This window comes from Sphaerodactylus townsendi, linkage group LG17, assembly GCF_021028975.2.
Source record: "Sphaerodactylus townsendi isolate TG3544 linkage group LG17, MPM_Stown_v2.3, whole genome shotgun sequence".
In the NCBI taxonomy this organism is placed as follows: domain Eukaryota; kingdom Metazoa; phylum Chordata; class Lepidosauria; order Squamata; family Sphaerodactylidae; genus Sphaerodactylus; species Sphaerodactylus townsendi.
In genome coordinates this window covers 2,446,198-2,460,562 of record NC_059441.1, presented here as the reverse complement: position 1 = coordinate 2,460,562, position 14,365 = coordinate 2,446,198, and the positions used below count along the sequence as shown (strand labels likewise).

General features: G+C 47.6%; 1 protein-coding gene across 1 annotated transcript in view; it reads right to left on the bottom strand.

Annotated features, from left to right (window-relative positions):
• Positions 1-2,064: 2,064 nt before the first annotated feature.
• Positions 2,065-14,365, bottom strand: part of CLPX (caseinolytic mitochondrial matrix peptidase chaperone subunit X) — a 29,851-nt gene continuing 17,550 nt past the window's right edge. Inside the window, 9 exon segments of the mRNA XM_048482075.1 lie at positions 2,065-2,161; positions 3,444-3,556; positions 3,827-3,856; positions 4,626-4,718; positions 5,883-6,182; positions 9,034-9,158; positions 9,161-9,194; positions 12,134-12,222; positions 13,053-13,217. Of these exon segments, the coding sequence (XP_048338032.1) occupies positions 2,065-2,161; positions 3,444-3,556; positions 3,827-3,856; positions 4,626-4,718; positions 5,883-6,182; positions 9,034-9,158; positions 9,161-9,194; positions 12,134-12,222; positions 13,053-13,217 (1,046 nt within the window).

The window sequence follows — 14,365 nt, the reverse complement described above, 5'->3', positions numbered from 1 at the left end:
ACCAAAAAATTGATGCATGATGGTTCCAGTACGTTCCATAAAATGTACTATATTAAAATACTGGCATAGAATTTTAAATATTCTATGGTCTCATCCTTCCTGTCTACTTTCACGCTTTCAAAGACAGGTGTAGCTAGTTCAAGGTTCCCCTGTTCTCACAATATCCCCCCCTCCCTCTTTATTTAAGGTCAGTAAATTTTCCTGAAACCTTTGGTATTTTACCCAATTGCTTAACGCATCATGTTATATTTAGTAAAGTTGCCCAAGCTGCTATGAAACACAGCCACGGGTCTGTTTGCTCCCAAGGGCTTGAATATGACTATTGTGGAAGGCGTGGATCACAGAACGCAGCCCTTGTGTTGCAAAGTCTTAAGAATCCAGTTTGTAAGGGCTGTTTTCAGGATAAATGTGACCAGTACCGCTCTAGCAGCCACAGCATTTAAATCAGGAGATGTTTAACACCAAACTTCCCCCCAGAGTGATCTTCAAGCCAAAGGAGCAAGATATATTCAGAAGGCTTGTCTCCCGAGTCACCCTGCCTGCCTACCATCTTTATCAGTCCCCACTTAATTCTGTGAACGTTGGGAATACCAGAACCGCCTTCTGGAACTGAAGAAAAAAACCAAAAACTACAGCTGAGTGTAAAGGTGAGCCCGCAAATGTGTTCAAATGTGCTGAAGGGATCCGAATTTCCCCAAAAGAGAAGGTTAGCTTTCCCCACACCGATTCCCTGCGACGGTGGCCTAGGAGGCAAGCGGTTTTGAGAAATAACCTCTTTCTGTTTCCCAGAAAACAGATTTTATCGTGACATCTCCTCGGGTCTGCCCTGCCTCGGAGCTAGTTTGGTTGACTTCACTGATTCTATCAACCCAGCAAACTGTTCCTGTCTGGCCCATGTAGAAACTAGGAAGAAATTGATTGGGCGGGGAGGTGGGAAAGAGCAACAGAATCTCAGCTTAACCCGAATGGAGTCCTGGTATTGTGGCTGAAATGCACCTCAGCTACTAAAGGAGGACAGATGCTACAGAATCTCCTGGCTGTTTGGGTGTGGGTGTGTTCCTCTTTCCTGCAATGCCCCCTGCATGAAATTGCTACCTCCCCCTCCGAGACTGCCAGGAGTGGCAGGAAGGTAAGTTTTTCAGGGGAAACATTCACATGTTCTGTTCCCCAACCTCTGGCTCAACCCTAGAAAGAAAGAAAAAAAGCTTGTATTCAAAAACTGAACAAAGATTCATTACCCAAAGTCATTTCTGAACATCTCTTACTTCCGAAGGCCACGGGTCTCCCTTCTGGAAAAGTAAACGTCCTCCACTGAGCTGGATGATCTCTGTTAAGCGTTATCAAAAGTTTGCTGGACACTTGTTGTATTACCGCTTTTAAGAGAGAGATCCAAGGGAGATTTATCCAGTAGGCTGCGCACAGCCGTGGGTAGTCTCAAACCAAAAAAAATAATAAAAAAATTAAGTCGTTTCCCACACAGGGGTGTTGCTCTGATTGCATTTAATTGTTTGCGGCATTTGATTGGCGAGCCCAGCTTTCTTCTTCGACTCCTGAATCGTATTCTTCCCTCTGAAAGACTTTCTTTTAGTAGCCATACTTGCAGTTGAGAAAGAGGGAAAAGAACACAAAACCATTTCAAGAGAGCGGAGAGGGTCAGGGAGTATGTGCAGAAGTTTAAACTCAGATGCTCCATCAGGCTGTGATCCAACTGGTGGGCCCTCTACGTGGCGTCTCAACTTTCTTTCCAGGACATTCGTCCCTACTCTTTATCCTCCAAAAGTTCCCAGGAAGATCTGTCAATCCTACACATATCTCTTCCTTGCAGTCAGCTCCAATGAGACCCCCTCTCTGCTGAGACTGTCCACAAGGAAGCAGATATTCCAAATGTTCAAATAAATTTTACATATAATTAATTACAGCACAGTAAGGTTGTGGATTTTAATCTCGCTCTATATTAATTTTATACTTGTGTGTAAATTGTGCTGTTAAACTGACATTGATGGATTCTCCGTCGCTTGCAGCAGTGGAACTTGGGGCACCCAATGAAGTTGATAGGCAACAGAATCAGGACAGGTAGACGGAAATGCTTATAGCCCAATCCAGAGGGCTCTGGCGGCTGGAGATGGCGCTACTGCCACACCGCCGCACCACCTCCACAGGGCTTCCAGGCAGCGCAGAAAAGCAGAAACATCCTACTTAAATGGTGGTGTTCAGAACTGAACACACAACTGAAGGTGAGGTCTGAACAATGCAGAGCAGAGTGGCACAATTACTTCCCTAGATCTAGGGAAGTGACTGCATCAGAATCGACTTACTGAAAGGGGCAGCTACGACACGTAGCCAAGGGTTTAATGACGATAGGCCGTCTCTGTGTGTGCCTGTGTGTGCCGAGGTGCCGTTGCCTGCCTCTGTGTCACATCCCTGGTATTCTTTGGAGGTCTCCCATCAAAATACTAGCCAGGGTCATGGCTGGGAGTATATGCCTGTCCAAGGTCACCCAGCAAGCTTCCATGGCACGTGGGGATTCAAACCTGGGATTCTCAGTTCCTAGTCCTGGGCCTTAACCACTACACCATACTGGTTCTCCTTGGGGGGAGGCAGGGTGTACCTGCACCTAAATGTGGTCAAAGGATCCTGAGAAGTGCTCATCTACCTCAGCACTCTGTCACAAAGTGCCAGGCTCCTTTCCGGGGCAACATCTAGGGACCTTACATTGGTCCTATACCAACTACACTGGCTGCCAATCGAGTACTGGGTCATGTTTAAAGTTTTGGTACTGACCTTCAAAGCCATTCGTGGCCTTGGCCCTGCTTTTATCTGAGGGACCGAGTCTCTCCCTATATCAGCCTCTTTCTTTCTAGGCCCCTCCCGCTCATCGGAGGCTGGTGATTCCTACTGGTGATCCCTTGGCCACTTGAGGTGATCCTAGCTGGCCAGGGCTTTTTTATGGCGCCTCTGGCTCCCCTACCTTGGTGGAACAGGCTTCCGAGAGTGAGATCAGGGCCATGCGGAGACTTACAGAGTTTCCATGGGGGGGAGCCTGTAAAAGCGGACCCACTGTTCCATGCCCAGGCATTAACCAGCCGGGATGATTTCCCTAACTTAGCCATGCATAAGAACATCTGGCCTCCGATGGGTACACAAAGGGGGAGGGGGAGGGAGGGGTTGAAGCCATCTGCAAAGTTTTAGAAAATATTTTATGTATTATTATTATATGTTTTAAATTGTTTTTATGACTGAGTGGACCTACCGCCCTGAGCCTTTGGGGGAGGCGCGGTATATAAATATGGATAAATAAATAAATTAAAAAAAAATAAAGGCGGTGGGGGGGGGAGGGATGGTGCCTGGAGCAAAATGGCACCCAGAGTCCTGCACCCTGCAAAGAGAGCAGCCCGGGCTGAAAAGTAGCCTGGCTGGGCCCAGCCCCTGCCGAGGCTGCTTGCCCGAGACTGCTTGGGGACCTAGCTGGTGGAGGCTGGGCAGGGCGCCTGGCAGCGGCCTCCACCAGACCCTGGTCCTGGCAAGGCTGGCCAGGCAGCTGACTTCTGCTGCAGGCCTGGCAACGAGGCAGGGGGTGAGAGAAAGGGAGGAGGGGCGTGGGGGGTGATTTTCCCGTCCCCCATGTGACCCCAATGGTGTGTGCCCAGGTGCGGCGCTCCCACCCCACCCCTACATGGCAGCTACTACAACTGCACTCTGTCCCTCACTCAATCTCAGAAGCTCGACGTTACCACTGATGTGCCCATGCAGGCTCCTTTTTCCACTTCCACCACATCATTGTCCACTTCCACGCGCATTTAGTAAATGTCAGAATTGGAGTACTTACCAAACATTGGTTCGAAAGCAGCAGCTTTTCCTAAGGAGACCAAGAACAAAAACACCAGTCACGGTTTTTGTCCACAGCTGTTTTTTGTGCAAATGGCTTTTTTCCCTAGAGTTCCCCTAACACCTCAGGATGGCTCCTGGGTTGCAAAACAAAAGTCTAAAAGGTTTACAGCACTCCTGCTGGAAGACCCCGCTTTCTCCCTGTCATTTCATTTTTTTTTAAAAATTCAACTAAATATGAACATGATATAGGATTTTTTTACCTACCAAAAAAGATTGCAAAATGAAATTGTGCCAAGAATCAGCAATGCTGAAGCAAGAACTTCTTTCCTCCACGGCGGCTAAAGAAGAACTGAAGGGAATAGCAGTCCTCTCCCTCCCATCACATGACCACTTGGGTGGAAATGAGTGCCCTTCAGAGGGGGAGTGAGTGCTCTCCAGAGCTGCAGAGCAGACAGAAAGCTTGTAAATCTTTCCGTGGCAGGCCTGCACAAGCGTGGTCCCAATGTGATGCTGCACAGAGTACCCATGAAGTTGAATGCTCCATTATGTAATGTGAAAATCTTATACGTCTGCTTGGGAAAATGCGTTTCTTTGGGAATGTCTGCTTGGAGAAAAATGCGTTTCTTTGGGAATGATCCCCTACTGGCTAAACAGGATGTGAAGATCAGCTTCTAAAATCTGGCTCTGATCCTTGCACTTACTTCCAATATGCATGCTGGGATTTACATCTCTGCATAATTAATGACTGCACTGCAGGGGAGGCACTTAAAAGAAGGGAAGGCAGGATGGACACCTACCATTATAGATCGAAGGCCTCTCGCTCCTGTCTTGCGGTCCAGAGCCAACCTGGCTATAGCCTTCAGGGCATCTTGGGTAACGTTCAGTTCGCACTGTAAGACACAAAATGAAAGCACACTCGGTCTGAGATTTCACTTGCAATGTTCTAACCCCCCCATTTAATAGCTCAAGTTGTAAACAGGGCTGGTGAGAGAAATTCTCGTAATTGCTCTTTTTATGATTTCTCCCTGGAATCCCTCAGTCTGCTTCTTTCCCTCTTTTTTTTGAGAATGTGGAGCCTTTAGTCAATTCCATTCTGATCAAAAGAGGAATTTGACAGAAGGGGAAGGAAAGGCAGTTTTGCCAAATTTTAGAATTTCACTTGGTAGATGCTGAGAGGCACCCTTGTGTATGAAATATTTTTAAAAAACTGCAACGGCTGAAGTTACAAAAGAGTACACGGAGCACCACCTGTGGTGTACCACTTGAAAGGCTCCACCAAGAGAAATCAAAGAGAAATTTCTCCTTTTAAACAAAAAAAGTGAAGAATTTATATTTAAAAAAGTGCATTTTGAAAAACAAACTCCATTCAATTGTTGAAGGCTTTCACAGCTGGATTCAACTGGTTGTTGTGAGTTTTCCGGGCTGTGTGGGCGTGGTCTGGTAGATCTTGTTCCTAACAGTACACTGGACACAGTGTACAACAGACTTCTCTCTGTGATATGCCTCTGAAGATGCCAGCCAGATGCAGCTGAAACGTTAGGAACAAGATCTACCAGACCACGCCCACACAGCCCGGAAAACTCACAACCGGCTGAACTCCATTCTCCTTAACAATACTAACTGCAATGTGTCAAAGTGAGAACCCTGCTACTCCTTCGGAAACAAACACTATAACAGGGGTGCTGTGTGGTTTCCAGGCTGTATGGCCGTGTTCTAGCAGCATTCTCTCCTGACGTTTCGCCTGCATCTGTGGCTGGCATCTTCAGAGGATCTGATGGTGATCCTCTGAGGATCCATCAGATTCGCCTGCATCTGTGGCTGGCATCTTCAGAGGATCTGATGGTGATCCTCAGAGGATTCATCAGATCCTCTGAAGATGCCAACCACAGATGCAGGCGAAATGTCAGGAGAGAATGCTGCTAGAACACGGCCAGACAGCCCGGAAACCACACAACACCCCAGTGATTCTGGCCGTGAAAGCCTTCGACAATACATTAAACACTATAACAATCAGACACCCTAAATGGTCTTGAGCAGCGAGAGTAAAGTCAGACCTTGTCCATGCTGAACAACGCCTGGTATTGGGGAATTACGGCATTCCGGGGCTCAGTAAGAATTCGCACAAGTGTCTTCTCATCGAGGCTGTGCAGGGGAACGACGACGGGCAGGCGCCCCACGAACTCGGGGATCATGCCGAATTCAATGAGATCCCTGGCTTCCACGTGCCGCAGCAAGCGGTCTTTCTCCTCCATGTCTTGCTGCGTGCTGGACTCGCCACCCAAGTTCGCCAGGTCTGCGGCAGCAGCTGCTCGTCTGCCTTTCCCAAGGTTCAGTGGGGTTCCAAAGCCAAGATACTGCAAGACAGATATTCCGCATTTAAGAGAAAAGTCATATTGGCTTTATTTTAAACAAAACACTTTCTGAATGTCACACTGGTTATGGCTGTATGTGGGGGGATGTCAGGTTGGCATTGTTGGGAGGGGGAATGTGTCTGGGAGTGCTTTTGCTTTTGCAGGTGCATCGCTGTCTTACTCTGGCCTTGGGGCTCTGTGGCTGGGATGGGCCTCCAGGCTGGACACTTCTGACTCTTTTGGTTCACATGTGCGGGGGGGGGTGGGGATCTTGCGCTCGTATTATCAAGTGCTTGGCGGGCTTTTCGCTAGAACCATCTCCTTCTGTTCCTTTCATGTCTGCAATAAAATCCTTTAAAAAACTGCAAGTGGTTTGTTGTCTGATCTGGGGACTGATGGGAATTCTTCCCTTGTCTAAAACTTCATTTCAAATGTCCTTTCCCTCTGGACAATTCTGACAATGAAACTTGTGAATTGGTAGCATGTGATTTCTTTTACTATGGAGGGGTGATGCACAATCAATAATTTATATTCTATCTTAAACCCTTGTATTTGTGTACCTTTTATCTCAGGTTTTTTTTTGTGTGTTATGATTATTGTTATGCAGGGGTCCCCAAACTTTTTAAACAGGGGGCCAGTTCACTGTCCCTCAGACTGTTGGAGGGCCGGACTAAAAAAACTATGAACAGATTCCTATGCACAAATGATTGTAAAATGTTTGATTTCACCTTTCAGCCTTTCTGTCATGGTCTATTTTTAGAACAGTGACCAAAGTATGTCAAGTACAGGGTGGGCTCCAAATATTGTTGGGGAGGCTGTGGAATACCTTCCCCTGTAAAAAAAAAAAGAAGCAGAACTTTCCCAATGAAACATTCCATCTAACCCAGGATCAGGTATCTTCCTGGGTTCTTGCCTCCATAGCAACCAGCCAGCGATTCGCCAGCCTGGCTGATGCCAATGGCCGAGTGGGGAGGCGAACAGAAAGCCTGGAGAGCAACACATGGAGTAGCTGGGAGGGAAGAGGCTGGAGCAGGCGTTACACATGTAAGGTTTCCAACTCTGGGTCAAGAAAAGAATTCATGGAGATTTGGGGGGTGCCATCATGTAACTGCAATCAACAGCCATTGGGGCCGGGTTCCTGCTCTCCCTAGAGCCCCACTGCACATGAATGGAGTACCATTGCATACATGTCACCTGGCGGGCCGGATAAATATGCCCTCAGGGGGCCACATTTGGCCCCGCTGGGACAGAAGGGCAAGGCTTGGGGACCCCCCTGTTGTTATGCCAAATAAAGGCTTATTATTATTAATTTCAAATGTGCAAAGTAGCATTTATTGCACCACCCTTCCATAAGGGAGCTCAATGTGGCATTTCTCATCCCTCCCAACATGCCGCTGAGAGTTCAGCAAGATGACCACAGCTTGCCCTGGGCCAAGGATCTCCAACATTTTTGAGCTTGGGAGAAACTTTGGAATTCTAAAACACAGTCGTAGGCACAACTGTCACAAAATGATTTAACTCCAGGAAAGAAGCAGCACACCGGGCTGGCTGGTAGTGAAAACGTCAACAATTATAGCCAAATGAATAATCTACTATAGTCCCAAAACTCAAATGTATCTTATTGACATAAGTTCTTAAACTGTTGGTACAATTTTACATAGTAATGTTCTGAAATGCATCACAAATCCTAAACATAAAGAGGTATAGTTCATAAGAAGCTAGATTCCTTATTCAGTGCTATGTATCTAAAACAGCAGAAAGCAAACTGCAAAAGTCCATAACAGAGCAGCTTTGGTGCCAGCAAATATCCTCCTGCCAAAAAGTTCGAAAAGTCTTTGGTCTGGGCCTGTTGCGAAATTCAAGCGTCACTGTCTGTAAGCTTGAGGCAGCAGTTTAAGAACTTATGTCAATAAGATACATTTGAGTTTTGAGACTATAGTAGATTATTCATTTGACTATAATTGTTGACGTTTTCACCACCAGCCAGCCGGTGTGCTGCGCTATTTCCTAGGTTAATTAGTTTCACGCTGCACACCTGTTTGTGTTCATTTTGTAGTTTAACATGACCACAAAATGGCCATTGTGGGTGGGCCGCAGAATGGTCACCACGAAAGGTGGAGCCAACCACACACAGAGGAAGTCCATCAGCAGGGAACAAGAGGAGTAAATTTAAAAACTGTGTGTATAACTAGGGAGAGAGAGAGCAGTCTGTGTTGGAGACTGACAGGAAGTCATTCTGAGCTAAACTGAATCAGAATGTGTACAGAACTGGAGAGAGAAAGAGAAAATATTATGTGCTGAACTGAGAGAGAGAGAGTATTTTGTACTGAAAACTGAGAGAGTCAGTCTGTGCTGTACTGAGAGTGAGAAATTAGAAAAGGAGTCAAATCCTGATAGGATCTTCGAGATGTAAAGGAGTGAGAAAGTGGATTGATGTAAAGTGAAAGTCACCTCAGCAGACAGTTTGTTTTATTTTTTTTGGTAAATTATTTCTTGAAACATTTAAGCCAAAGAACATATAGACATAAACTTTTATTTTGTTAAATATAACCTGGAATCCCACACTAGTAATTTCATCAGGACCATGTAGCCTTTCAAACCTGCTTTAAAACTCAAACACTATTTCTGGGAAAAGTATAAAAAGGTTTGGCATTAAATTCCTGGTGGCAGTGAAATACAGAAGAAGAAGGAAAGAAAGAAACATTATTTTGCACCTATATATATTTATTTGTGAAGAAATAAATGTGGGCACCACAGCACCTTTTACAAAACGACAGATCTGCCTCTTTCCAGGGAAGTAGGCGAACACAAGAACATCTTTTGCACAGTGTGAGTAGCATTCTCGTTTCTTTACCTTTTCATTTTTCCTTCTGCTGATGATTCTATCCAGACCATTGAAAGCACCAGAAGCTACAAAGAGGATGTTGGTGGTATCAACTTGCACGGTCTCGCCACGTAACTTGAGGAATTCACTAGAGCGTTCACTCTTGTACCTTCCAGTAACTTTAACAAGCCCTGAGAGTAAAAACAGGGGAATGCGGTGAGGAACGTTTTCACAGCTAAGAAAGAATGGTTATACATACACAGTTGACTCGGTGCAATGACGAAACTGCAAATGTCAGCTCTTACAGCATTTTTATTTCATCCATGCCCCATCTTTCTCCCCTAACAGCATCTTTTCTCCCTAACGAGGGAGCCCTAGTAAAGCTTACATTGTTCTCTTCGCCTCCATTTTATCCTTACAACAACCCTGCAGACTGAATTAGGCTAACACAGGGGTCGGGAACCCGCGGCTCGCGACCCGCATGCGGCTCCTTCCCGCTTGTACTGTGGCTCCCAGCACGGCTGCCCCTTCCAGAGGCGTACCAGGTCCAAATGGTGCCTGGAGACAAAAAAAACCCCCGGGCACCCGCCCTGCGGAGCCCTGCTTACTCGCAAGTAAGCGCAATGGCTTACTCGCGAGTAAGCACTGCAGCGCTTACTCGCGCAGCCTGGCCTCCTCAGCAGCCACCCCGACTTACCCAGGCTAGCTCCAAGCTGCCGCTCCAGGCAGCCAGCCAGCCTCTATGACTTTCTTAAAGAGGCAATTCCCCAGAAGACTGCTGAAAGGGGAAAGCAATCTTTAATCAATCTTTGGAGAACTGCCCTTTTAAGAAAGTCACATAGAGGCTGGCTGCCAGAAGCTGAGCCTCAGAGCCTGCTGTGGGAGGGTAAGTGAGGGGGAGGAGGGGAATGACGGCCAGCTGGCCAGTTGGTGGGGGGTAAGGGGTGGGGGGTAAGGGGTGGGGGGGGCAGGAGCCTGCTGGGGAGGAGGCACTCTCCCCCTGTTCTGGAAGGGGGGAGGAGGTAAGAACATAAGAACTAGCCTGCTGGATCAGACCAGAGTCCATCTAGTCCAGCTCTCTGCTACTCGCAGTGGCCCACCAGGTGCCACTGGGAGCTCACATGCAGGATGTGAAAGCAATGGCCTTCTGTGGCTGTTGCTCCCGAGCACCTGGACTGCTCTGCCGTCGGCGGCGGCTGGAGCTGCAGAGCTAGGGCTGGCTGGGTTTGGGGCGGGGTGGGGGTGAGGCTCCCCAGCTGCTGCCACCGGGTCCAAATGGCTCTTTGGGTAGCAAAGGTTCCCGACCCCTGGGCGAACAGCATGCGAGGTCACCCAGCAAGCTTCCCTGGCAGAGTCAGGATTCGAATCTTGAGGACAGTCCAATTGAATTACCTCCAAGGCTAGGATCACTCTGGCTGTTAGAGTTAACCCATTGTTTGCGAGGGTAAGAAAAGTGCCCTCTGAAAATACAACAGGTTGGATCAAGATTAAGTCGTCATGTTCTACTGATTCTTCCTTCCTGCTGAAGACCCTCTTTCTGTCTCTCTGTGGGGGTCTCCTATTCCCCAGGAGGAGCATTGTACGGAGATGACTGGATTGTAGTCCAACGGGTGAGGCAGGAAAGTGCCATTCTTGTGGTGGAAATTTTTGTCTGGATCTAACCCAACGAGTCCCTCGTACACCAGACTGTGCGGTCCATATGTACTGGCACAAGAAAGCCCAGGAGACGCAGGTGGCAGCTATTTCTGTGCCACGAGCAAGGGATCCCAGGAGCCCAAAGGCAGCTGGGATGGCACACCCAGTTGAGAGGCTGGGGCAGGAGAGAGACCAAAGCAGTAGCAGCAGAGATTGGGGGAAGGTTGCTGTCAGTTGGAAGTGGTGAGTGGGGGTCAGGGTTCGGTCCAAATCTGTTGGCATCAGGGTTGCTAACAAGCCCGGAGAAAAATGCCTGGTACCCTTAATAATGACTTTTCTTCAACACTTACATTGCTTTATATCACCCCACATGTCCCAAGTAGGCCTCTGCGGTAGACAGAGGCCAATTTACTGGTGGTCCCTGGCCCCTCCATCATGCGACTGGCCTCTACCCGGGCCAGGGCTTTCACGGCCCTGGCCCCTGCCTGGTGGAACGCCCTTCCATCAGACGTGCAGGCCCTGCGGGACCTTGATGGAACGCCCTTCCATCAGACGTGCAGACCCTGCAGGGCCTGTAAAACGGTTTTGTTCCACCGGGCTTTTGGTGAGGCCGGCCGCGGACCCCCCCCTCCAGGATGCCCCCATGCTACGTGCCATTTTACCATCAGCACGTCCAATATAATATCTGACTGACACTGCTACCCCCGCCCGGCCTTGGGATCGGGCGCCACACACACTTTTATAATCTTGCTGTTATGTATATTGTATTGATGCTGCTAGTTTTATGAATTTTTGTATATTGTTTTAACTTATTTTAACCTATTTTATTTGGTGTATGTCCGTGGTGGCGAACCTTTGGCACTCCAGATGTTATGGACTACAATTCCCATCAGCCCCTGCCAGCATGGCCAATTGGTCATGCTGGTAGGGGCTGATGGGAATTGTAGTCCATAACATCTGGAGTGCCAAAGGTTCACCACCACTGGTGTATGTTGTTTTGGCCATTGTATGTTTGGCCCAGTGTACACCACCCAGAGCCCTTCAGGGGTGGGCAGTTTATAAATTTGATAGATAAATAAATAAATAAATAAAGGAATCACAGAAAAACAAAGTACATTTTCCATAAAGACTACTTGTTTCATCTGCACTGAGTATTAATACTATTTTTTTTAATCTACTTGCTAGGTAAAATTGGATCTTTAGAGCTGCTAGTAATAATAGGATACATTTCTCTGTAATTGATCTTATTTTAGGGTTAGGGGCCTCTGCCACTCAGGTGGAGGAGTGGGGAATCAAACCCGGTTCTCCAGATTAGAATCCACCTGCTGTTAACCACAACACCATGCTGGCTCTCTCAAGTGATTCCAACAGATGCTGCCTGAACCAGCCTCCTCAGGGAAATAAACGCACCTCTACAGCTTAGCTGTTGCTTTAAAAAGACACAAAACGAAACAACAGCAAAAGATGCTGCCTCAAGAACCCTCTTAATACTCACTTGCTGAACGCCTTCTCCTCCCACATCCCGTAACTGGTGAATGCCGGGAACGCTGCCAATCTTGTCCACTTCATCCAGGAACACAATTCCTGTCAATTACAGACAATTAGCGTGTGGTGCATTTTGAACTGCTGAAGAGAAACACAGTATGTGAAAAGCAAAGGTCAGCGGATGTAGTGTGAAAAGCTGCCTGCCTACGTACACCGTGTGTGAAAAGAACAGTCTCAAAGTGGAAGAACAGTGTAAGGTTGTGATTTAGTTAGAAGGCTGGTTCGGCCTTGGAGGAGATTCCTCAGCTGCGTTGGGCTGATTGGCCAGCATAGTTGTTATCGCTTACTTAACCTTGCTTTCTGTCTGTGTGAAACTGCTTCTGGCTTGTGGGAATGAGTTATTGTTTATGTCCAGTTCTTGGCGGGAAGGAGAGCGACCGGTATAAGCGGTCGCCCGACTAGAGGGTGGGTTAGAATCTGCATTGTCTGTAGAGCCGATCATGAAAGCCAGCTAATAAAGAACTATTAAGGTTACTTTTGGACTGGACCTTGCTGATTCCTTACATTATGCAGATTCTAACCTCCCCCTAGTCGGGCGACCGCTTATACGGGTCTCTCCTTCCCGCCAAGAACTGGACATAAACAACAACTCATTCCCACAAGCCAGAAGCAGTTTCACACAGACAGAAAGCAAGGTTAAGTAAGCGATAACAACTATGCTGGCCAATCAGCCCAACGCGGCTGAGGAATCTCCTCCAAGGCCGAACCAGCCTTCTAACTCAATCACAACCTTACAAACGGGATTGAAAAGATACAGCAGATACCAGCAACATTAAGCTCTGGTTCCGAAAACAACCGCAGCATCCCAAGAGACAATTTAGTACATGCTTACGTCACGTTGGGGACGGGGGAAAAGAGACCAGCTTTACCTTGCTGAGTTTTTTCTACATTGTAGTTTGCATCCTGCAGGAGTTTTGCGACAACAGACTCAATGTCTTCGCCTACATAGCCCGCTTGAGTCAAGGTGGTGCAGTCACAGATTGCAAATGGAACGTCGAGGCATTTTGCGAGGGTCTGAGCCAGCAGGGTCTTACCTATGTGGGTTTTTTTTTACAAAAAGGAAACCCTGTTAGACCAAACAGAACTTCCACACCAGGGGTCTGCAACCTGCGGCTCTCCAGATGTTCATGGACTACAATTCCCATCAGCCCCTGCCACCATGGCCAATTGGAGAGCCGCAGCTTGCAGACCCCTGTTCTAGACAAATGGAGAGGGTATTATTCATATTGTTGAAGGCTTTTCAAACTCCACCCAAACACAGGAGTTGCATTCATCAATACTACTGCTGCTGCAGGGCATGAAAATGTGAATCACTCCCTGGACTGATAAGCCCGACCTGCAATACAATACTATCAACCACATCTTTGCACAACAAGTTCCACCCAAACCCTTACTGATTGGTTCCCCACCCTGGGACATGGACAATATATACCCCAAACATTCCCTTCTCTCTGGACACGGTGTGTAACAGATTTTCCTCTGTGCGACACCTCTGAAGATGCCAGCCACAGATGCAGGCGAAACGTTAGGAACAAGATCCACCAGACCACGGCCACACAACCCGGGAAACCCACCAGAACCAATTATTCATATTGTTCTTGTAACATGGGGGAGCGGAAGAGGAAGCAACTGAGTGGCCATATAAAGTGATGTATCTTTGTTGACTTCTTTGTTAAATTGTACCAAAAGGTGTTTAAGGGAAGAACGTTTGACTGAATGAATGGCAGGTAAATGACAACTATATATGGACTTATTTACTAATAAACAGACCCAGAAAATGGAGACACTCCGGATCAAGAACAAGATCCACCAGACCACGGCCACACAGCCCGAAAAACCCACCACAACCAGGCAATATATCGCTCAAGTTACCCCACACTCCTTAAGCCACGCTAAGCGACCTTGTGCTCTACAGCTAATTTCCCCAACCAAAGAGCGTCGTTGCACCCACCATTTTGGGTAACAGTGGATAGGTCATGACTTGAGCAGCAGCAGTGGCGCAGGAGGTTAAGAGCTCTTGTATCTAATCTGGAGGAACCGGGTTTGATTCCCAGCTCTGCCGCCTGAGCTGTGGAGGCTCATCTGGGGAATTCAGATTAGCCTGTACACTCCCACACACGCCAGCTGGGTGACCTTGGGCTAGTCACAGCTTCTCGGAGCTCTCTCAGCCCCACCTACCTCA